The sequence below is a fragment of the Channa argus genome, chromosome 10, assembly GCF_033026475.1.
Source record: "Channa argus isolate prfri chromosome 10, Channa argus male v1.0, whole genome shotgun sequence".
NCBI classification, from domain to species: Eukaryota; Metazoa; Chordata; class Actinopteri; order Anabantiformes; family Channidae; genus Channa; species Channa argus.
The window spans coordinates 27,279,303-27,303,956 of record NC_090206.1 but is presented as its reverse complement, the minus strand read 5'-3'; the positions used below and the strand labels follow the sequence as shown (position 1 = coordinate 27,303,956).

At 39.2% G+C, this 24,654-nt stretch overlaps 1 protein-coding gene across 3 annotated transcripts; it reads right to left on the bottom strand.

The window, feature by feature from the left end:
- Nucleotides 1–249: 249 nt before the first annotated feature.
- On the bottom strand, nucleotides 250–20,067 carry matr3l1.1 (matrin 3-like 1.1). 3 transcript variants are annotated; one of them, XM_067519631.1, is made up of 22 exons: nucleotides 19,886–20,067; nucleotides 17,399–19,285; nucleotides 17,137–17,198; nucleotides 13,685–13,723; nucleotides 13,444–13,520; nucleotides 13,314–13,345; nucleotides 13,109–13,231; nucleotides 12,731–12,856; nucleotides 10,205–10,321; nucleotides 7,522–7,646; nucleotides 7,010–7,434; nucleotides 6,431–6,503; nucleotides 4,798–4,934; nucleotides 4,591–4,712; nucleotides 4,110–4,182; nucleotides 3,658–3,683; nucleotides 3,443–3,571; nucleotides 3,019–3,149; nucleotides 1,981–2,926; nucleotides 1,799–1,901; nucleotides 942–1,063; nucleotides 250–768 (listed from the first exon to the last, which is right to left on the bottom strand). In XM_067519631.1, the coding sequence occupies exons 2-22, from the start codon at nucleotides 18,332–18,334 to the stop codon at nucleotides 727–729; spliced, it is 3,966 nt and encodes a 1,321-aa protein (XP_067375732.1). In that variant the 5' UTR covers nucleotides 18,335–19,285; nucleotides 19,886–20,067; the 3' UTR covers nucleotides 250–726. The 3 variants fall into 3 exon arrangements, with proteins under 3 accessions (XP_067375732.1, XP_067375733.1, XP_067375734.1); XM_067519632.1 differs by having other exon boundaries at nucleotides 17,399–18,372; XM_067519633.1 differs by lacking the exon at nucleotides 250–768 and having other exon boundaries at nucleotides 1,780–1,901.
- Between the last annotated feature and the right edge of the window lie 4,587 nt (nucleotides 20,068–24,654).

Genomic DNA, 24,654 nt, shown 5'->3' with positions numbered 1-24,654 from the left:
CCACTTGGAAGAACCTTCGGCTCAGACTGTCATCTCGATGCTCATTCTATGGAGTTTGTAATCATGGTCAACCTGCTTTTCCAGACCTCCTCCAGATCACATCATCTGAACTACTAATGATAACTCTTCCGTGTGATTTCAGCTACAAGCAAAGAAATAGTAATATAGGAAAGTCAGACATTTAAAAGCATCAATGTACATTTACACTCTAAACTAAGGCCATAGAGAGCAAGTTGAAAATTGGTGAAGTCGCACTTTTAGAGATTTTGGCTTTAATGTTTTGTGGTTTTACCCATTTGATAATGATTTTATTTTCCCCCTATTGATTTAACAAAAACGACATGTTGGACAGAACGAGGTTCCTCTAACATTCCTGAAAGTCTTTTTTTATGCCTGCAACAAACTTAATGTACTGAAGATTTACTCAATGTTGGACCGTTTTTATTTTGTTTGTTTTTAAATATATTTATTCAACTCTGAGGTCTTTGATTTTTCTGAAATATTCAAATATAAAACAAAACAAAATTAGATATACAGTAATAGCTTTGTGTTTCACATCAACTGGAAATATGTGGAGATTTGAACAGAAATAAGCTGCTTACATTTCTGAAAGTTTTAAATAAGTTTAATTAAACCAACATAGGTCAGATCTAAAAATCTACACACTTCTCATGACTTTGAGTTAAATAAATAAATACTGATAAAAGAACTCCGTTTGGTACACCTTCATTCACCTAAGGAAGACCATGGATCTTTCCCCGTCTTCTCCTGAAAAATCAAAACTTTTGTCAATGCTAACAGTGGAATTATAGTTATGAAATGTCTCTTAACGTAACCCACATCTCGCAGGTTTGATATATACATACTTAATGTGCGGCAACTATGAAAGTATAAATGTAGAGCACTTTAAAACCCTGGATGTGCTGTTTTTAACTCCTCACCTGGTATTTCCTGTAATGCGTCAGGCTACTGCAGTGCTGCAGTTTTGCTTCATCTTCATCAGCATAGATCAGCTGACAGAGGTTACAAAAATAACCAACGACAGGACGAACAAACTCCATTCCTGTAGAGACAAAACACAAGGGTGGGCACAGCGAATACACCACTGAGTCAGAAACACAGCTGGATCTCAGTCTTTGAACATTCTCAATAAATTTGGCCGAGTCAAATATGTTGTATCATTTTGGAGCAAACATTTTACCTTTGAAGTTAATCTTCTTTTTTTAAATCAAGACAAAGTTTAACTAAAATAACTAAACACTAACTTTTTATCTCAGATATCTGGCCTCATCTACAACTTCAATCTCATGGTTCAAAAAATATTTAATTTTATTCCAGAATTCTGACAATTTCTGTTCACACCGCTAGCTGGGTTTTTTCCTCACTTATTGATCAGTAGTTTGTACATGTACTTGTCTATTGTGTGTGTGTGTGTGTGTCTTCTTTTTGTCCCATGGAGAGCAGCTGTTACGAGGCAACACACTATGGGATCAATAAAGTGGTTTGAATCTTAAACTGTCATAATTTTGGCTTTACTTCAACATTTTGTCCGTTTGTTCCATTTTCATTGCTAAGTCAAAGAAATTGAGATTTGAGAAATTGAAAATTTAAGATTTTAGGGTTTTTCCTGCATGAACTTTATATGCACAGGGCTTAAACAAGGTAAATGTCTTTGGACATGCTGCTGGTGACAAATGGTTCATGTTAATTTTATTAGAACTTTGACTACGTGTTCTTTTCCTTCGATAAAGACTGAGGATCAAATAAACAATGACTAACATTGTGTGGATTTCCTCACCAACAGGTTTGGTAGGTTTTTCAGGACCGGCAGCGTCCCAGGCAGGTACAGGTCCTTGCTCTGCCTCCTCAGAGTCCTGTAGCTGCTGTTTATTGTAAGCTTCCTACAAACAGATCACAACAAATGTTTGCCACATTTTCTTCCACAGCTCTGCTATTTTATGATTTCTTTTTCAGCCATACCTGTTTAATTGGTTGTTCTAGAAGATCTGGATTTGTGACTGCTGGTTCTGACGGTTCCTCTTTCAAACAAACTCCCTGACCTTCAGATGATTTCTGGTTTCCCTCTTGAGCTGATCCTTCTTTTTCACCCGTCTCTAAATGTTCTTTTTCTGCTTGAGATGATTCACTGTCAGAGTCTGTCTTTAACGTTTTTTCAGGGACTAAATCATTCTCAGTCGTGTTTAGGGTTATATCGTCTTGACTCATTCCTGGTAACAGCTGCTTTTCCAGACCCTTTGTACTTTTTGCAACTGAGTTTTTCTCAGTCTTTCCAGATGATGGCTCATCTTCTAATGACTCTTTATCTGGTGATCTGCAGGTCTTTTCTAATTCCTTGTCTGGGGACTTCCTGGCATCACATTCTTTCTCTATCTTCATTTGTTCAGGATTTTTACCCAGTGGTTCTTTGTCTGCCGTTACCGAATCCTCTTGGGAAGGTTTTTTATTTGGAGCCTCCCTAACTGGTTTTCCTCTGGGGGCCTTTTTGTTTGATGCCTCCTTCTCTGGAGACTTTGTGACATTTATTTCTTTCTCCACTGTGTTTCTGACATCCTTTTCTTGGGTCTTGAGGTTCGACGACTCCCTCAATGCAGACTTCTTGGATTCAGACTCTGGAGACTTTCTGCCATTAGATTCTTTCTTTGAAGAATTTTTAAGATCCTTTTCTTGAGTCTTTTTTTGTGGCGAGTCCTTGTCTGGCTTCTTTTCTGTAGATGTCTTGGATCCTGACTCCTTCTCTGGAGTCTTCTTTGAGGATTCCTTCCCTTCAGTGTTCTCACAGATCTCGTCTCTGTCGGAGGTTTTAGATTTGCTTAGTCTTTCGCTCTTCCTTCTGCTGCTGCTGCTTTGACTTTGAGTTTGGCTCTGGCTCCTCTTCTCCTTGTCAGAGTTCAACGGAACCTCCCACCTGCAGGAAAAACACAGGGATTCAGGATTAATAATGCATAGAACCCTGCCAATATAGCCAGAACGGTTAGGACACAGTGTGAAGATTCTAACCCGTTGCTCAGTCTGTAATATCTGTGAGAGATGCGGACGTTGACTTTGGAGCCCTTGAAGGTGATAAATTTACAGCTCAGCTCTTTGGCAGCTTTTTGAGCCTCTAAAGAACTCGACATCTCGATGAAACCCTGAAAAACACAAAGGTGAAGAGACATCAACAACTTTACTCTTTTTGTGACCGTGTCACAAACCCTACATGCACATGACATCATCCTTGAGCCCCGGGTCTGCGGATCAGCCACATGCCTGCCTATAATGACCACATTGACTATTGCGAAGAGCAGAAATGGTCACATGCAGCATCAGACGATTATTGGTAGCTGTAAATGCTGTTTGTACTGGCCAATTCTTCCTAACTGTCGAAGATATTCTTAGAGGAGACGAGTCATTTCATTTTGAACAGTGACAGACTTTTTCTGACCTCTTGTCTTCTGCGGATTAGTAGGTACCGCACTGCCTTTCCAAAGTATTTGACCAGTCTGACAAACTCAACATCTGTGTAGAAAGACATAGGCAGGTCTTTGAAGTATATAACTCTAGTAGACGGAGCCTGGAAAAAACAAACAAACATTAAACAACATGTCTGATAAGCAACATCTAAACAGTTAATAAGTAATAAGAACATTTCCTCCTCACCTTGGCTTCATCTTTGTCATGTTCACCTGCAACAAATCAACCACAAGGATTTAATTAAACGGAATAAACTGAATGTTTCACCATTCAGAGCCTAATTTACACATCAAGAGTCTGTTCTGTCTGCTTTTTTGTTGTCATTTTCATCCTTCCTGGATTTCCAGCAACGTTTTTTTTCCCCATACCTCTGACCTGTCAAGCCCCGATAGTCAATGTTCTGCTGGAAGCTTCAGTCAGCCATAGTTTTAAAGGTCATCTGAACATGAGATTCAGTACAGAAAACTCATGGTCAGTGACATAGATTAGGTGTTTTGTCAGAAATCAAAGTTTTCTGCATTTGTTTACATAGCACAGCTTTTTAAAGTCCTCAAATATTCTGCTTATGTCCAGTTTTACATAAAAAATATCAAAGATCTACACATTGTCAGTGACTTTCCAGCACCCTGTCAGTGTACCTCCACCATCAGACTGGTCTTGTAGTTCATCCAGAGTGATGCAATTCTCCAGATCAACTGGGAAATCCGGTTCCTGGTGGAGATCAAAATCAGGAGTGAATTTAAAAGAAATTATTGACCTGACAGCAGCTCATCAAATGCCCTGTGCTAAACATTTACAGTAAACACACTTGTTATGACTTTGTTCTAGTAACTTGAACTAGTGAGTGTCAAATCTAGATACAAATTGTCAAGTTACATAATGAGAAACTTTTTTTAAATTGACCTGTGCTGCATATTTGCAGACCTCATTTTTTTTTAACTGGTATGATATTGTAATTATTATTATTATTGGTCACTGTCAGATGTGTCTCAAACATTGTTAGTGGTTTCTGAGGTTGCTGCAGAAGAAATGCTGCAGTTGTTTAACATGTACAGACAGACGATATCAGAAAACTGGGCTTAGGCCAACTGAGTAACTGAGTTTAAAGTCTGTCTCTACCTTGTCATCCTCCAGCTGAGTCTCTGTAGCCTCTTTGGTTTCTCTCCGGGTTTCTGAATTGTCCACCTTCATCTCACAATCACGGTCCTTCTCTGCCTCATTTCTATCCTTCATCTTCTTATCTAAACACAGAAGTCAAAACTATTTCTTAGAAATATATGGTTGAAAATGTAACTTTTGCAAATGAAAACAAAGGACACATTCTACCTTCTTCAGGTCTCTCTGCCTGACTGTTATTTTCCTTGACTTCATTCTCCTCAATTTCCACGTCTTCTTCCTCCAAGTTCTCTCCGTCCTCTCCAATCACCTCCATTCCCTCGATGTCACTCTCCCCTGCAGACAACCTGCAGCAGATAAGTTATGTTGAACAAGTCTCTGTGTAAAACATGAAACAAAAACAAACTGAGCTGAAACCTCCACAGGAATGAACAGCGGACTGAGAAAGAAAGGAAAAGAAAAAGAAAAAAAAAAAAGAATCAGGTGTAATAGGATATTATGAACCACTTTAAGAGATTGTTTGTGCCCGTTTCTAACAGTCTGTTGGCAAATATTCTTTAAACAACTAAATGGTGACGCAGTGTATTTTATTATTTTTATCATTTATTATAGCTCTATTTGTGATAAGAGCATAATTCAGTTCAGATAACACTCCCCAAAGAAGCAAACCAGTTAATACAAAATGTATTTCTAGTTCATAATTGAGTGTGTTAGTGGCAAATGGTGTAACAAGAAGGTGAAGACATGGTAGATGGAATGTTCTACGTTTTCATTACATAACAGATATGCGCTTCAAAAGGTACAGAAACAGGTATGGTCAGGACAATATTAAATTAATTTCCTGTTACATTACCAGAAACGGGAAGCCCAGCTAAAAGAATGAAGGTTCTGACATTTGTTAAATAATGAAGCCAATTTAACATTCACACAGGAGACACGTTAATGGGGATGAGGCAGTAATGTCTAAAACAGGATGTGAATGACATACTTTTGAAAGCTCCATCTCAAGTGCATGAAATAGTGTAATGATCTATTTTAACAAAGGCTCAAATTCTGTGCAATTGAAGGAGGTTAAGGACACACAGATGGTGGCTATACGAGCAGTAATGTAAGGGCTTCAGTTGATATTATGTAATACTTATACTCCCATAAATGGGAGAAGGATTGTGCCTGACGCCTCCTCCTCTGTTGAGAGAAGGATCCTCCATGTGCACTTAAATGGCTTCACGTACTCCTCTCTCATCCCATTTATCTTTGAGTAACACAAACGAATGATTACTGGTGGCAGAGCAGATACTCGCGCTTATGTTTGACGGTTGGTTATTGTCTTTTTGCTCGCACGGTAAATATTCTGCACTTATATAGCGCTTTTGTACCTATTGGCACTCAAAGTGCTTTACACCGCTTTTTATTCACCCATTCACACTCACAATCACACACACACACTGATGGGGGAGCTGCTATGCAGCTGGCCAACACTCACCGGGATCAACTAAGTTGGGGTTCAGTGTCTTGCTCAAGGACACTTCGACATGAGACTGGAGGAGGTGGCGATTGAACCAACAACTGTGAGATTGGTGGACAACCGCTCTACCTTCCTGCACCGTAGACGCCTATTTGCATGTAACGATAAAGTAAAAGCGTTGTTCACCTGAGTTACTCTTCAAGGGCCAGTATAATGTGCCCTTTATAAGTTGGCAGCTTCATATTTCCAAATTGATGTTATACATCACATTACAGCATTAGCACAGACTCTGGTCAGTTTAGTGTAAATAAGCAAAGCTTCTTGATGAAGGCTCAACTTAACGGCAGTAATAGGATTTCTTTAAAAAGAGTTACTCACGCTGCTTTCTCATCAGTCTGCGGTTTCTCTGCAGCAAGGGGAGTCTGTTCACCTTTAGTCCTGGATTTAGTTTCTGTGGACAGAAACATTAGGACATCAAAACATCATACTGGAAACTAATTTTAGAAATCCAGTTTCCATTTGTTGCCAATACCCTTAATTGTCCAAATAAGTTCTACTCTTGACTGGTGAAAAGTTATAACAGTTATACAGACTCAAACACAATAGAAAAACAAAAAAACTATCAGGAAAAAAAAAAGAAATCAGACAATTGTCAATATAAAAAGATTTGACATTTGACAAACCTACAGTATATGTGTTGCTCAACAATGAAACTTAAATCACGCTGATAATGCAACTCATGATGAATTATTCATTCATATCATTATTTGCAGCCTCATTGTTAACTTTTTAATATGACAGAATGGTATATCAGAGAAAACCACTGACTTTCACATGGATTTCTAACCCTTTTCTATGAGCATACAATACATTTAGTGCATCAACATGAATCCAAAGTAAGCACAGCTACCAATATTTTATCTCCCTTCTATTGCCTATTTGCTCATCTTTTCATACCTGCTGTTGTTTCTTCGAGCGCCTTTTGTCTGGAGCTGGTTAGCCTGGAGGACCTGCTGCTAGATTTATCTCTGGAACTGGGTCTGGTGTTGGTCCTTTTTTCTCTGCTAGACTTTTCTCTTGATCTGGATCTCCTGTTCTTGCTTTCTTTGCTGGACTTTTCTGTTGGTCTGGATTTGGACCTACTTCTGGTTCCTCTGCTAGACTTTTCTCTGATTTTGTCTTTAGATCTGGACCTAGTCTTCCTATGCTTGTTGGACTCATCTCTAGACCTCCTCTCTCTGCTGGACTTCTTGTTCCGCCCCTCTTGGTCTTTGCTGCTGCTTCTTTTCCTCCTTTTTGAGTTGTCTTTCTCTCTGCTTAAACTCCTCGATCTCTTGGTGGAAAATGTTTCCTCTTCATATCTCTTTGCTGAAGGAACCCGCCTGCAGGAGACACAATACAGTTGATTAATAATCCATTGACTATAACGACCTGAGACCCCCAGGCCTCCTCAGGTCTCTTGCACTCACATGAGGGTCTTGTGCTCTCCTGAGAAGGCAACTTTGATATAGTCGTCCTTGATCCTCAGCGTGTTAGAAGAATAATGATCGATGAGCTTCTGAGCATCAGAACCATTTTTCATCTCTACAAATGCCTGAAAAATAAACAACACATTTAACAAATAAACAAAACAAATGAAAATACAAGTTTTTTTATTTCCATATGTAATTATCCTCAATGTTAAATCCTCAAAAAATTGTTTCTTTCAACATTTAAGCAGTTTGCAGGTAATTGTAAAGCTGTTTAGATGAATGTCAGCACCCCCAAGTTTTAGACCTTTAAACTCTTGATTGCTCCTATTAAGTTGGAATGTAATTGACTCCCCACGTGAGTTTGATTCTTTCAGAGTCTCATTAACAGTGAAGGTCAAATGAAGTGGGACACGGTCAGCTGGGTTGCCGTTGTGTTGTGATCCACGTTTGAAAATCTGGAGGGAGCTTGAAGTAGAGTTAATGCTCCTTCATGTTGAACATAACCAGTTAAAGTTGTTTAAGCACTAGGGTCCCCCTGGGTGTCTTCAGCTGAACATTTTCAAAGCATGTCCAAATGGTAGGAGGTCATGAAGTAGATCCAGAACAAAATGAAGAGAGTTTCTCCTATGACCAGAGAATTCTCTAGGAGGATTGGAAAGCAATGCTCAGAGTTGGATGTCTAGTCTGCCCTGATGCACCAGCTGCCACTATAGCCTGGCTCCATGTAAGCAACAGAAAATAGATGTAAGGTTTTGAACACAAAGTGTTTTCTCTAACATTCCCTCCATTTTAAACTGAAATCAGTTCTGCTTAACTCTTAATTCCACTAATGTTTTCTGAATCCATGTTGGGAGACTCCTCTTTGATATAAAATATTCTTCCAATATTTTGTGTTGTCCGAATTAATGTAAACCAAATTATTGCATTTTTACATTACAGTAGTAAAACAAGGGTTCTGCTGTACAGTCCCTTGCATAAGTATTCATACCCCTTGTTTTGTATTCAGACCCATTTACTCTGATATCTCTAACTAAAATCCAGAAGAACCAACTGTCTTTAGAAGTCACCTAATTAGTAACTATAGTCCACCTGTGTGTAATTTAAACTCAGTATAAATACAGCTGTTCTGTGAAGCCCTCAGAGGTTTGTTAGTGAACAAACAGCATCATGAAGTCCATGGAACACACTAGACGGGTCAGGCCATCCACCTAAACTGACAGGTTGGGCAAGTAGAGAGTTAATCAGAGAAGCAGCCAAGAGGCCTATGGTAACTCTGGAGGGGCTTCAAAGATCGACAGCTCAGGTGCAGTTGTGCACTCCACAAATCTGGCCTTTATTGAAGAGTGGCAAGAAGAAAGCCATTGTTGAAAGAAAGCCGTAAGAAGCAAATGTGGAAGAAGGTGCTCTGGTCAAATGAGACCAAAATTGAACTTTTTGGCTTAAATGCAAAACATTATGTGTGGTTGAAACCTTACACTGCAGGTCACCATGAACACACCATCCCCACCATGTAACATGGTGGTGGCAGCATCATGTTGTGGGTATGCTTTTCTTCAGCAAGGACAGGGAAGATGGTTCGAGTTGATGGGAATGGATGGAGCCAAATACAGGACAATCTTAGAAAAAACATTTAGAGTCTGCAAAAAATGTGAGACCAGGGAGGAGGTTCACCTTCCAGCAGCAAAACAACCATAAAGCTCGACATCGAGACATAAAATGAAATGGTTTAGATCAAAGCGTATTCACGTGTTAGAACGACCCAGTCAAAGTCCAGACCTAAATCCAATGGAGAATCTGGCAAAACTTTATTATTGTTGTTCACAGATGCTCTCCATCCAATCAGACTGAGCTGGAGCTATTTTGCAAAGAAGAATGGGCAAAAAAACTCACTCTCTAGATGTAAAAAGCGGGTAGAGATAAACCCCAAAAGACTTGCAGCTGTAATTGCAGCTTGTGATAGAAATTTTTCCTCTTGGAAGAATTGTAGACAGAAATCAGCGTGATGAACCATCTCAGTGTTGTTTCTGACTTGTATCTCTCAAACCCCTTCTATTTATACTCAAACCTGAGAAAGGAACCACCCTCACAAAACATGACTATAAAAACCAGGTGCATGCAGTTAACAGTCATCACTCTTGTCCCTATCTAGGTTATCTGAAGATGTCAGTTGAGAAGCAATAAAACCCTTTTCATTGCACCTTCTTGTAGATCTTGTGACCCCAGGACTCACTATCTACTACATTGCTTTGGGCCTTGTAAAAACAAAGTGCCTGCTGTGATCTCAAACATTCCTCCAAACACGACCCAGCCTATGATCTCTTGTCCTCTTTGTGACCTATTCAATAAGCCCATCTTGGTTGATTGTTTGCTAATTATCTAACCATATGACTAAATTTACTCTATTCCCCTCCCAAGCTAAAGGTGGTTTTACAAAGTACTGACTCAGTGGGGCTGATTACAAATGCACACCATTGGCTGAAGCCTAAAAGGTAAGCACAACTCAGGCTAAACATTTTTTAAAAATCTAAACTTTCAGTTCACCTATCTGTGAACCTTGAATGTCCACTCAATGCTGCCGTGTGGTTGGACTGAAAAGATCATAAGTCAGAAATAACTATGTCCTGTATCACTGTGTGTGAGCTGGTCAGACTAAAGTGTCTCAGTAGGACATGTATCTCACCATAGAGGGCAGGAACAGAGTGTAGAGCAGTGGGCCAAAGCGTTTGACAATGCTGATCAGATCTGACTTGCCATCCTCTCCTTTTGGAACTGGAGTGAAGCTCACCACCTGAGAACTCTGCAGACAGACACATAGTACTCAAGTTACCTTAGCATCTATTTCCTGCATTATGTTTTCAAGAGCGGGAATATTTAAACAAGTATTTGCCCTTTTAAAACCTTTTTTATTTATCTCATAAATCATTTGTTAAAATTTGTTCCCAGGACTAAGAATTGTAGAAGTGTGGAACCACCACAAGTCTTCTTAGAGTTGTCTATCAAGCCAAAATAAGGGCTGGTTATCAAACTTCACTACTTTTATGGTACTGACCAAATTGTTTAGGCAAAATCAAAAATGACCTGCAAATTGATATTAAATTTCAATATGTAAATATGGTTCAATATTGCAAACCTCTCATATATGACATTGGAGCATGTAAACATAAAAAATGTGGGGGATGGGACATCGGTAGGAATGCTGACATTTTCCCACCATTTAATTAGCACTTGAAGAAACCATAGGGTGAGATTAATGGATCTGAAAAAATTTCTCTTTGCAGCGTTCCATCGACCATCAATATGTAAATGTTCTGCACTTATATAGCGCTTTTCTACCTATTGGAACTCAAAGCGCTTTACACTGCTTCTTATTCAGCCATTCACACACACACACACACACTCACCGGGAGCAACTAAGTTGGGGTTCAGTGTCTTGCTCAAGGACACTTCAACATGTGACCAGAGGAGCTGGGGATTGAACAGCTCACCGGAGGAGCTGGGGATTGAACCAGAGATTGGTGGACAACCGCTCTACCTTCCTGCACCACAGTCGCCCCAATATGTGTTAACATAGAAAGCTTAGTGGCTAATTGCTATAATCACACCAAAATGAGAGCAGTATGAATGTGAACATTCAGCAAGCACTGGTGGACTTTCTGCTCTCAAGCTCCCAAACAGTCCCTCCCACTGCCACTCTGACGATGACGACATCATCATCATCGTCATCCATGGCATCTTTTTTTGCACTTGGGACTTATTTGTGTTAATACGGGACATGACATGGGACCTCCGGTAGTCAAGACTTAATTGAGATGACTTTGTCTAACCTCTGCTGATTTCCATACCCTTCATTTTTTTTACATTGCACCCTCTCTCTAAAGTCAGGGCTATTTTTAGCTCATGTAGATTTTACATTTAAGGCAGATTTTTACAATCTTTACAACTTAGCTGTTGATTGGTCAGTTTATTAGTTACACCAAGGTAAAACTAAGTCAGTCGTTTAATCTTAAGACTCATTCATGTAGAAATCAGCCTTGACATTATCCAAAGTTGCGTATCACACATGTACACAGTGGAAAACCCCACGAGTGAGAAGCATCCACACGAGAGACTCCCCACTTATTTGTCAGTGTGGGGTCAGCGCATACAAGGAGGCGCAATTCAGGACAGAGCAGCGTGCTGCACGCTGTGTCACGCACATAATATGGACTTATTAACAGGGGACTGAAAGGATAAAGTCTAAATAATGTCGGAAGCGTCATTATAATCATTACAGTTTTTGTAATGTAACTATTTCAAGTGTTTAGGCTAAATAAGTTTAACAAAAAAACTTATCTAATGCAGACCAGTGATGAGTAGCTAACACCCAACATGTTATATAAATTGCAACAAACTGCATCAAGAAAAATTGTGGAACAATTTCAGAAAAATGTTCCTCAATATAAAGTTATGAAGACTTTGAAGTCAACAAAGAAAACTTTAAATTCTTTTTGGAAACTATGGACGGCATGTCCTGTGGACTAAAGAGGAGAGGGACCATCCAGCATGCTATCAGTGGACAGTTCAAAAGCCTGCATCTCTGATGATATGGGATGTTTTAGTGCCTATGGTGTGGGCAACTCACACATCTGGAAAGGCAACATCAATGCTGGAAAGTACATAGAGTTTTTAGAGCAACATATGCTCCAGAGAATGGCTCTTTCAGTGAAGGCCTTGCATATTTCAGCAAGACGATGCTAAAACCACATACTGCATCCATCACAACAGCATGACTTCATAGGAGAAGAGTGCTGGTGCTGAACTGTCCTTCCTGCAGTCCAGACCTTTCACCAGTAGAAAACATTTGGAGCATCATAAAATGAAAAGTCTGGGACCGAAGGCCCAGGACTGTTGAGCAGCTAGAATCCTGCATCAGACAAGAATGGGACAATATTCCTCTCCTAATCTCCATTAACTGGTCTCCTTACTTCCCAGACATTTACAGACCGTTGTTAAAAGAAGAGGGAATGATACACAACGGGAAACATCACCCTCTTACAACTCTTAAGATGTGTTGCTGCCATCAAATTCAAAAAAAGATTAGGGTATAAATAAAATATGGTTTGATAAGATTTCCAAATTATTGCATTCTGTTTTTATTTACATTTTAAACATCCTCCCTACATCTTTGGAATTGGGGTTGTATTTTACAACAGCATGATTAATTCACCTGGAGAAAGTTGAAGGTGTTGGAGATCCTGAACTCAATCTTTTCTCCATTCACAGTTGGAGGATAGTTAATGTGAAACTTCACCAAATCCTTTGCCTGGTCGATGGAACCCAGCTCCACAAACGCCTGCAGGGTTCACAAACTTGATCATTAACTGGATACATACTGCATGGAGTTTTCTTGCAAAGAAATATTTTAATTGTCTCTCCAGTTTCTGGTTTTTCAGAAAATTGAACATAGTAGCCATCATCTTCTAAACCAAGGACTGAATTTCTTTTACATCAAATAATGATTTAAAGCTCATAGAGAAAGGAAACAATACTGCACAGAATTTATGTTGTTGAAAATCGTTAAATTCTCGAAGCATTGTCGACTCACTAAAGATGGAAACATAAGGATCTTGACAATCTTTCCAAATGGCTCAGTCAGTTTCCGCAGATAAGCCTCATCCACAGACTGAGGTGGAAACCTCACACACACCACTTTACTTTTTTCTGAAGCCTGAGGGGAAAAACATTTTTATTAGAGAAGCATCCAAAGCCACCTTAAGCATAATTTCTGAATAATTTGACACTGTCTTCACCTTCTTCTCTGGCTTTATATTTGGTTGTGGCTCTATTTAAAAAAAAAAAAAAACAGAAAAAAAGTTAATCTAGGAATAAGGATCATAATGTTGTGAACAGCACTAATAAACATCGATAAGGTGTATTTACTATGGTTCTGATTGGCTGTCTGTGACGAATGGGATGTTTTTTCTTCATCCTTCCGGTTCTCTGAATGGTTGTTGGCCCTTAAATAATAACGATTTTAATCAGACATGATCAAGGATTTACAAAAAACACATAATCACAGATAAAGGAATTATTCAGATCCTTTATGGAAGGGAAAGTTCAAATTCCAAAATGAGAAAATACTGCAGCAAGATGATGATGTATGTTTATTTATCAAACTCACCTGCTGAGTGATTCCAAGCGACAGTCCCAGTTAGAAAACCTGGAGAACAGACACAAGTTAGGGTACAGAAAGAAAGCCAATGTAAGTATGGCACCCACTTTATGGTCTTTATAATAACATTTTCCTTTTTGATTTTTATTTGACATCATCACCAGCTACAACTAGTTGTGCTAGTAACAGTAAGATCTGGACCTACACTAAGATTCCTCACTTAAAGATATAAACCAATTAGCACCTTCTTACTTAGCACTACCAGGGCTGAAACTGCATGCTACGCTGACAATGTCAGCAATCCCAGATACCAGGAACCTAAAATGATTTCTCCATCTCCCCCATCCATTCTCTCACTACAGATGACTTCACTAATTTTTTTTCCACTAACAAAGTGGCAGCCATCAACTCATCATTCTCTCTACTAGGAGACATTCTGCAACCTCATTTAAACACCTAGATAAAAAAAGAACACAAAAAATGACACAAAGGCATTACAACTTGTTAAAACTGATCAAATGGGGCGACTTTTGGTCAGTTGGTAAGGCAGTTGTCCACAAACCACAGGGTCAGTGGTTCAATTCCTGGTCCCTCCTGGCTATGTGTCGAAGTGTTATTGTCCAAGACACTTGACCCTAAGTTGCTCCTGGTGGGTCAGGTGAACAACTTACATGGCAGCCACTGCTATCAGTGTGCAAGTGTGCGTAAATGGGTAAATAAGTGAGCAAAATGTATTTATATAGCACCTTTCACAGCTTTATAAAATGTTAAAAAAGTAAGAATAATACAGGCCATAACCATTCAAATCTAAATTAAAACACAACTACAACAAAGATGCAAAAGTTAGCTAAAAGTTCATCTGAAGAAGAGTGTCTTCAGTTGCCTTTTAAAAGAATCAGCAGAATCAGCCAAACGCAAAGACAGGAGCTCTATAGGTGAACACCAGAATTTTAAAATCCATTCGATGTCTGATTGATAACCAGTGAAGAGAGTATAAAACCGGTGTGATGTGGGATTTTCTACTGGTTCCTGTGAAAAGCTTCGCTGCTGAGTTTTGAACAATCTCAAGGCAATGAACAGAGGATCCCAAAGAACAAAGGGTGTTGCCTGATCTGGCATATTTTCTTATGTGGGGCAATGATCAAAGTTTCAGTGTTTTAGTTGAAGGTAGTTACTGCCCAACCATTCCTTAATACAAGACAAACATTCCAACAAGCTAGACAACAACTGAAACTCAGTGTCTCAGAAAAAACAATATAACTGAATATAGAAGACACATGCTTAAAATCCTGAATAATCTGAGCAAGTATCATATACAATAAAAACAGCAAGGGACCTCAAACTGATCCCCACATGACAGAGGCATTGAGTCAGACGTGATCTAGGTTAATCTCAACAGAAAAAGTTCTATCAGTATGATACGAAAAAAACAACTATAGTACAGAGCCAGACAAACCATTAACATTTTTGAGACAATTTATCAAAGTTTTGTCGTCTAATGTATCAAACGCTGAGGTTAGATCCAATCAAACATACAATGTGTACTGACCCGAGTCCGCCGCCATTAAAATGTCACTTGACATTTTAAGAAGGGCTGTATCTGTTGAGTGCATTTTGTGGGAACCTGACTGAAACTTGTCCAAGATTTTATGATGATGCAGAAAAGTTGTTGGGCTACAACCTTTTCTAAAATTTTGGACATGAAAATCAATTTAGATATGGAGCTGTACTTTATAGGGTTAGAAGGATCCATGTTTGGCTTTTTAACAATGGGGTTCACTACAGCTTGTTAAACAAAAGCAGGGGACCATCCCAGTAGAAAGAGACACATTTTCCATATCTACCAGACAAAACCAAGTGAATCAATAACATAGAAGGAGGTTTAATTTTTATTAATAAAACCTTAATGTTCTGTACCCTGACAGAAGAAAAGCAGGACAAAGTGTGGAGAGTAGAACGTCTAGTATAGGTGTGCGAGGTAGGACAAATACTATTCCTGATGTCCTGCACTTAACTAACAAAGAAATGTAAAAATCTGTTACCTGATGAGTATACTGACACTTGTGGAGCTGAGGTTGAGACAATATTTGTAACGATATCAAACAGGACTTTATGATTTCTCTTATTCGCAGATATAAGATTGGTGAAATAATCTGATCTGGCCTGTTTAATCATGACATTAGGAGATGTGATCAGCTCCTTCAGATGTGATCTTTGTACTTCAAGTTTAGAGGTTTTCCACAAGTTCCACAAGTATTTAACGCCAATTTTTCCTTAAACTAAGAACGCTTTCATTTAGCGTTCCTGTTCCTGTTTTTCAGGAAAAATAAGACCATGTTTAGATGGTGCCACATTATTTAAAACAGACACACAATAATTATTAAATGACTGAACTAATGACTCAGCATCAGTACACTCATTAAAGGAACTGGGATCAAATAAAGAACAAAACTTAACAGCAGCTTGATTTATACTATGTTGCTGAGTGATCACTTTAGATGGTGCAGACCTTTCGGCTCATCCCATGAGATCAGGGTCACCACAGCAGATCATTGTCCGCATGTTGATTTGGCAATTTTTTTTATGCCGGATGCCCTTCCTGACGCAACCCTCCCAATTTACTACCGGGCTTGGCCTGGCACTGCACAGCTGGGGAGGGGAATGGGCTATTAGGGGTTCAGTGTCTTGCCCAGACATTTAGCCGGGACCGGGGATTGAACCACTGACCCTGTGGTCCGTGGACAACTGCCTTACCAACTGAGCTCTGGCCCTTTGTGTGAGCGACCAGGGACCGGCTGTTTGAAGTTAAAGGACTCAGTCAAAGATATTAATTCTAATACCGTGTTATAGGAAGTGTCATCAAGGTGGACGTTAAAATCACTAACTGTTAATTCAGTGAAAAAACATGGATAAAAACTCATCTAAAAACACAAGTGCAGGACCAGGAGGTCTGTGGAATAAAACACATTAAAAAGACATTTGGTGTTCAAATGAGCTGAAGAAGTCCTGACTCAATTGGCTACAGGAGAAACAATCACGGTATACAATGGCAAGTCCTCCTCCAGGACCTGTTTTGCAGGCTGAACCAATCATGAAGCAACATTTTAAAGAGCTTTGGATAAAAGCGCTTTATAAAAAGGGGCCATTTACCATCTTAATCACCATTTGTGTCTGGCAAATGTAAGTAGGCAACACATTGTTCACATAATGTCTAAAACTGAAATGCCTCTCGTGAGTTGAAGGTTTTCCATTTCCAAACAATCTGCCTAATTGGTGGAGTCTAAAATCTTAAGAACTTGTTTCTAAATCTTTAATGGTTTGATATTTTGAAAACACTGGTATATCACCTATAACTCAAGACAGAGTTGAATTTGTGTATCCCACTACAAAGCAGGACCCCACCAGACTGGATTAACTCAATTACAACCTCTGGTTAAAATGGAAAGTGTTGGAAAACTCACTGCTGCAGCAAGGTGAGCTGTCCCTCTGCATGCTGAGTGCCATTGATGTGTTTAATCCAAACCTGAAACACAGAAACAACAATCGATCTGTTACCATCTGTGTGCTCTGTTTCTCCCTTACACCGCAACAGCTTCCATTCCAACGTTGTATCATCTCTCTGCAAAAGCCGAATACAGGCCCTAACAACTCCAGTGAAGAACCCACCCCACACCCCAATCAGACTCTGTAGAGAGAATCAGAGTGGAGGACAGGTGTACTTACCTTCTCTGACAGCACAGTGATATCACAGAGTGAGCATGAGTACGGGAACGCTGTTGGACATGTCCCATGGAAATCCAGAGCTTTTTTCTCTGATGGCATTGAGGCAGCTGCAGCTTCCCGGCTGCTGCTCCTGACGGAAGAGGTCTGAGACTCCCGGTGCCCCCCTCGAGGTTTAGGATGGTACTCATCAGGAGGAGGGGATGTCCTGTAATCAGCTGATCTGGGCTCAGAGAAGTGGGCAGGATAAGTTCTGCTTCCTTGTCCTGCTGAACTGAAAGAGGGCAGTTCCTGAGAAGAAACAGGACCGGTGGCTCTGACTATCTTACCATACTCAGGGGGTCCTGGTCTGTGATTGAAGTCCACAACATATCTTGTTGATGATGGTGTTGGGTGTGCTCCGACAGAGTGGCTGATCCTGGGATTTCCCCAGCAATCCTGCTCAGACAGAAGAGGACCATGTGTAACCTGGTCTATCGGGTACTGGACCAGCTGGCTGCTGAGATGATCCCGGTCACTGGTGGAGGAGCTTACAGGGGGTCGATGGTAGGAGGAAGAAGAGGAAGAGGCGGCAGCAGACAGGCAGTTGGAAGGGAAAGATCTGATGGTCCCTCTCTTTCCTTTGATCTGTGCAAGGACGTGAGGCAGGGACTCTACGGTAAGAACGTCTTCAGGCAACTCAGCCAGCAGGGCCAGGTCACTAGGCTCCAGACCACAGCTGCTCAGGATGCTGAGCGCACCATCCTGAGAGCACTGAGCTGATGTCAAGCTCCTAGAAGATGAAGAGGACGGATAGGACGAGGAGAAGGACTCCTGAGGCGGCCTGTAAAAGTCGCGATCTGGTGAGGCATGACGGCGGCCTGTGGAGCGGTAAGGTCCAGCTTCAGATCTGAGGTCGGTATCAGATGGGGGTCGTCTGTATGGGTAGTTGTGAGACATGATGGAAGGGAGCTGTGAAGAAACGCCCAGGGCGTTTCCTGCAGACAGAAGGTGTCAGGGAAGACAGGAGTTGTGAATAGTGACTTGCAGAGAAACAGGAAAATAAAGGATGGTTTGTTTTGAGAGAACATAATTCAACTGGAAACATTAAAGTGTCAATGCCAAGGAACACGATTTGTTTGGGTCCTTGAAAACCAGGGTGCATCTGTGCAGGGCGATACTGGGACGATCATCTGCGAGATGTTGTAAAGAAGAATGAACAGTTTCAGCTTCAGTTATGTCCTGAAAACACAAAACCCGAGCCAAAAATGCTACCCAGGTTTGTTACCATAGCAGATATTTTACTGCTAAACAGTTCAACGAGAAGAACTGCAATTGCAGCAGTATAGAAATAGAATGCCAAAAGGTTAAAAAAAAAAACAACGACTAATGCCAAAACGGAACTGTTGAAGTTTATTTTAAATGGCATTAGTCATCCTTTTCTGTACAATTCTTGGTTGAAGTAGTTAATAATAAATTTACAGGAATCCCATGAAAAATAAGTTCTAAGTTGTGTATAGAAAATTAATACAGATTGATCTACAGGATCATGAAAAAAAACAACAGCCAAAAGTTAATCAGTATTGGTTGGGCTCTAATTACTGTGACATTAGGACACATACACACAACAAACTTTCACATTTCAGAAGTTGGAACCATTTTTTTCATCATTACTAAACTATGAAATTACTAAAACTATGAGTCAGCATCATCCTCTGTTTAAGATAAATTTTGGCCCAATACCACCACTTTGACTTTGATAGTTCGTGTGAAACAAAGCCCATTTAAGATGAAGGGATCAGTTTATCCGAACTAAGTCTGTTTATTATTTGATCCGATGAGTTCAGCATCATGCCAGGTAAGACCATGGTGATTCTTTCTGGGAGAGAACAGCCGGTACAGCAGACACTGCTGTAAAGATTACAAATACTTTAATACCTCAAAATAGTACCTATAGGTACAGTAACATCACGTGGGTACAATGCACAGTTTATTGCTGACAACTGCAGATAAAATGCAAACACAAAAAACAAAACAGAGAGAGTATAGTCACTTCCTGTTGGTGTAAGCCCAACATGGACTATATCTTCATTAACAATAATCAATGATCAATGAGATTATATAGCGTTTATTGGTTTCTATCATTTTTTAATAAGACAATGCATACACAACGGAGTGAACGTAGGGATCATTAGAAAGGTACTTTTATATAAATCTCCAGAAAATTCTAAGTATAAAACGCACTATTGAAAATAAATGTGACGTTACTGTTGCTAACGTCATTCGCTGTAAAAGCGTAAACTGTTACACAACCAGCAAAGTAAAAAAGCTGTAAGCAGGAATAAGAAGAACTATTTTGTGATAATTATTGGAGACACAAAAAACAGCAAACGGTTTCCAGTTTTGTTTGCTGTTAAAATAGTAACAAATTGTATTAGCTTTGGGCTAACAACCGCAGCTTGGCGAGCTAACAGTCAGCTAACAGGAACATATTTTCAGCAACGACCTTACCTTAGTTAACCTGAACGATGAAAGACAAAGCACACGGTCGCTTGATAACACCGTAATTAAACAATTAACGGGCTAAAAGGTTCTTTTGAAAAAAGATAACTGAAGAAAGTGGAGTGAAAGCTAACTGACTAGATGCTTATTCGTCTTCACGGCTCCCTCTCTTCTTCTTCTATTTTTATTTTGCGGTTTGAAAACAACTCATGTGCATCACCGCCACCTACTGGGTGAAATCCAGACCATGACCCTATCCCCCTGAGCCTGGCGGCTCCTTTTAAACACTAGTCTATCACTGACACTGAGGACACTGCATACATTCACGTTCTACTCTTTTCTGTTTATCCCAGCGTTGGATGTTTCCTAAAATGTGTTTTCTTCAAATCTGTGTGACCAAATATCAGTCCAAAGAAAATCTGTTGCAATTTCTCATTTCTCCTGTTTGCCTCTGGATGCTGTAGTAAATGTCTACATTTGCTCTCTCGCTCTGTTCCACTCTTCCTGTGCTTTCTTCCTCATTCCATTATACTCTTATCTGCCCCTGTACTATAATACATTTCCTTGTCTACATTGTTTTTCTCAGTTGCATCTTTTTCAAAAGCTGTCTGTTAATTTATTCTCTCCAGCCCCTATATGGGCTGGACATATCCTAAGCTAGTGATTCTAACTTGACTTTGACTTGGTAGAATCAGAACTTATAACAACTTTAACTGGTTTAGCATATTCTACCAAATTTAATGCTAACAGAAGCTAGTAGCTACAAGCTAGTAGCTCGTCTGTGAATACTCTTCTTCCTCTTATTTCGGCTGTTCCCTTACAGCGAATCATGTGCCTCCATCTAACCCTGTCGTCTCTATCCTCTTCTCTCACACCAACTAACTTCATGTCCTCTCTTACTACATCCATAAATGTCCTCTTTGGTCTTCCTCTAGACCTCCTGCCTGGCAGCTCCAACCTCAGCATCCTTCTACCGATATATTCACAGTTTCTCCTCTGAACATGTCCAAACCACCTCAATCTGGCCTCTTTATCTCAAAAACATCTAACATGAGCTGTCCCTCTGATGTCCTCATTCCTGATCCAGTCCATCCTCGTCACTCCCAAAGAGAACCTCAACATCTTAAGCTCTGCTACCTCCAGCTCTGCCTCCTGTCTTTTCTTCAGTGCCACTGTCTCAAGCCGAACAACACCGGTCTCACCACCATCTTAAACAACTTTCCTTTCATTCCCGCTGACACCCTTTTATCACACAGCACCACACCTCACCACAGCTCTCATACATGTCCTGCACCACTCTAACATACTTCTCTGCCACTCCAGACGTCCTCATACAATACCACAGCTCCTCTCTCGGCACCCTGTCATACGCTTTTTCTAAATCTACGAAGACACAATACAACTCCCTATGACCTTCTCTGTACTTCTCCATCAGCATCTTCAAAGCAAATACTGCATCTGTTGTTCTCTTTCTAGGCATGAAACCATATTGCTGCTCATAAATGTTCACCTCTGTCCTTAGCCGAGCTTCCACTACTCTTTCCCACAACTTCATTGTGTGACTCATCAGCTTTATTCCTCTGTAGTTGCCACAGCTCTGCACATCTCCCTTGTTCTTAAAAATCTCCACCAGTACACTTCTCCATTCCTCAGCATCCTCTCACTCTCCAAGATCTTGTTAAACAAACTAGTCAGAAACTCTACTGCCACCTCTCCTAGACACTTCCATACCTCCACACGTATGTCATCAGGACCAACTGCCTTTCCACTCTTCATCATCTTCAACATCCTCCTCACTTCACTCTTACTAATCTTTGCTACTTCCTGCTCCACACCAGTCACCTCTTCTTCTCTTCGTTCCCTTTCATTTTCCTCATTCATCCACTCTTCAAAGTTCTCCTTCCATCTTCCCATCACACTCCTGGCACCTGTCAATACATTTGCATCCTTATCTTTATTCACACTAACCTGCTGCACATTATTCCCATCTCTATATCTGCCTAACCACCCTTGTCTCTGAATACTGATACCTTATTATTTCTTAATATTTCTTTGACAGTACTTCTGTAATGATGAGGTTACCCCCACTTGATTATCCTCAATTTTTGAAGCTTAAGTAAATATGATAATACAGTGCAGCTAAATGTCTTTCTCCTTTTTGTTTGTTTTTAATTACCCCAAAAGAAAGAAATGGAGCGTTACCACCGGTGGTGTGGAAAATATTTTTGACATATTTAGAATAATCAGGCCAAAGCTGTAGTATTTAAATGAAATAAAATCTAATAAAATAATTCAAAAAAGGTTAAAAACAATAAAACGTTGGAGAACTGAACAGTTCAGAATAGTTCAGTCACCAAACAGAATATGATCATTTTATTCCCACACATCAGGGGCCTGTTCTGTTATATTAGGGAAAGTTTAAAGCTGAGTGTAAAGCATCTGTTTCCTTTAAGCTCCTAAATAAATCACTTCAGACCTGTGTGAATTTCTCAGGTTGTCATTTACAACCACCAGATGGTGCTTTAACCACTGTAGAAAAAAACATTTTTATTACCTGTCCATCATCACTTCTTGCTAAGACGTAGAACAAAAGTTTAACTTAAAAACATCAGAATTGATAAAAAATACAATAAATAACATTATACTGACCAAATTAAAAAATTAAACAATTTCCCATCCTTTCATTACATCTGGTTACTAAAATGAACAAGACTGTCTTTACAAAAACATTAGCATTTTAAGAAAAGTGGTGCCTCATGACAGTGGACAAAAAGTCACCCACTTAGGTCCAACACTACTAAAATGCTATACATATGTAAATGTAGAGAAAATAAATAAACAAGGATGTGACTCAAAAACAAAAGTATTATGCACCAAAAAACATCATGTAGAAATAAATGACTTTTTATAATGGCAGATGCAGACCTAAAGTTTGAGAAATTAAAGCAATGCAATAAAATTTGAAATTATAATTTTATGTGAATTTGCACAAATATTTTTGTGCTTCTCCTGGAATGAAACCGATCTGAGCAGTCACAGCATTAATAAGACAATTAGAATATTTACTATGTATCCACAGCAGGTGGAGCCACAGACCAACTGAGCAGCTCCCATACTGCTTCCCCCACGTCCGTTACACAAAAATCACTTAATGATATTTGACATGAACATCAGCTCAGTGTGAAACTATTCAACATTTTACTGAAGATTATTGGCTGCTTTGTAGATTTCTCTGTGTGCTATCCTCACTAAACAAATCAATCAGGTTTCATTCTGATTGTAATGAATGTACAGGTATTATGTTTATTGAAACAGCAGATGTTTGAGCTAACGTCAAATACAGGATCAGATTCAGATCATGGTGTGAAACAAGCAGAAGCCTGCAGAGAATGGGACAAAGATGATGAAGATGTGATTGTCATGTTTAATTAAACTGGGCAAATATTTCTACAAAATCAAAATGATGTAAAGACTATATAATTATATCTCAATTATATATAAATAAAAAGTAACAGTAACTTTATTTGATTGATATATTTCACATACATTTCATACATGAGTCTGCAAATATGTGAGTAAACTGTGACATAAACTGAAAAACATTTTAGTCAGAATCAATAAAATGAAAACAAAAAGAAATTAATTTATAGAATAAAATTCTAGTAAAATGTAAAAACTTACAATAAAGTGATTTTTTTTTCAAAACTACCCGAAAAAGTTAAATGGAATAAATTTCTATATAAAAAACTTGATTGAAAATATAGTATATAAAAAAACATCACTATCTGATCCCTGTAGGCTGCTCCACTACAGAGATGTTAACAATTTTATATTCATTTTTTAAAATGAGCCACCCTACATTCTGTCTAAAATAATTATCTTTACTTTTGTGTCAGATTTATCTGTTTAGATATTTCATTAATGTGAATGTTTCTCCTAATTTCGGGCTCAATCTCTTGTACAGCATATCATGCTAAATAAAACTTTAATTTTAAGTTGACATATCTATCACAATGTTTTGATTAGTTTTTTATATTGGATAGTCCTTTTATATCTTTATAAAATTATTTATTATTTTATGTCTTATATACAATAATGTTATTTGTGCAGTGTAGTTTTAAACATAACTTGTCAAAACAATATTTCGTCAGACACAAGAAAAAATTTACAAGATGTAAAATGTAAATGTTCTGCAAGCTACACATACTCTATTAACCCCTGAGGACATTTGTCATGCAGATTCATACAAAATACTAACTGTTACTGCATCAGTTACTGTTTCTGTACCACAGGTACTGTACTTGTGGCGCTGCTGCTGTGTTCATGTGGTTACGGAGACATTGTTTTCGGGCATTTACCACAGGATTTTAACGTGTGCTTTGTGATACGTTACCACGTGTTCTATAATCCCTGCTCTGACGTGCTTCACTAAACATTTTGTGCTACTATACTACACATTTTGAGGTATTTTATTGCATGTTCTCTGATACAATTTTGTGGTAAATGTTGCTTGTTTAAAAATAAATAAGGTTCTTTGCATCAAATATTTTGCAGGATTAAACAAACAAGAAATCCATATAAAAGAATCTCACCATAAATTCATGTTGCACTACGCCTCCAGATGACCCATGTTCAACATGTTTCTCAGTGAAGAGCATCACTTACCTCACCTCACTGAAGCCAGCATCTTTTCCTGTTCAGAGCACGAAGAACGCGGACCCTGCCATGGTCAGGTGAAGGTGGTGATGACAAACACTCACCTGGATTTAAACACCTGT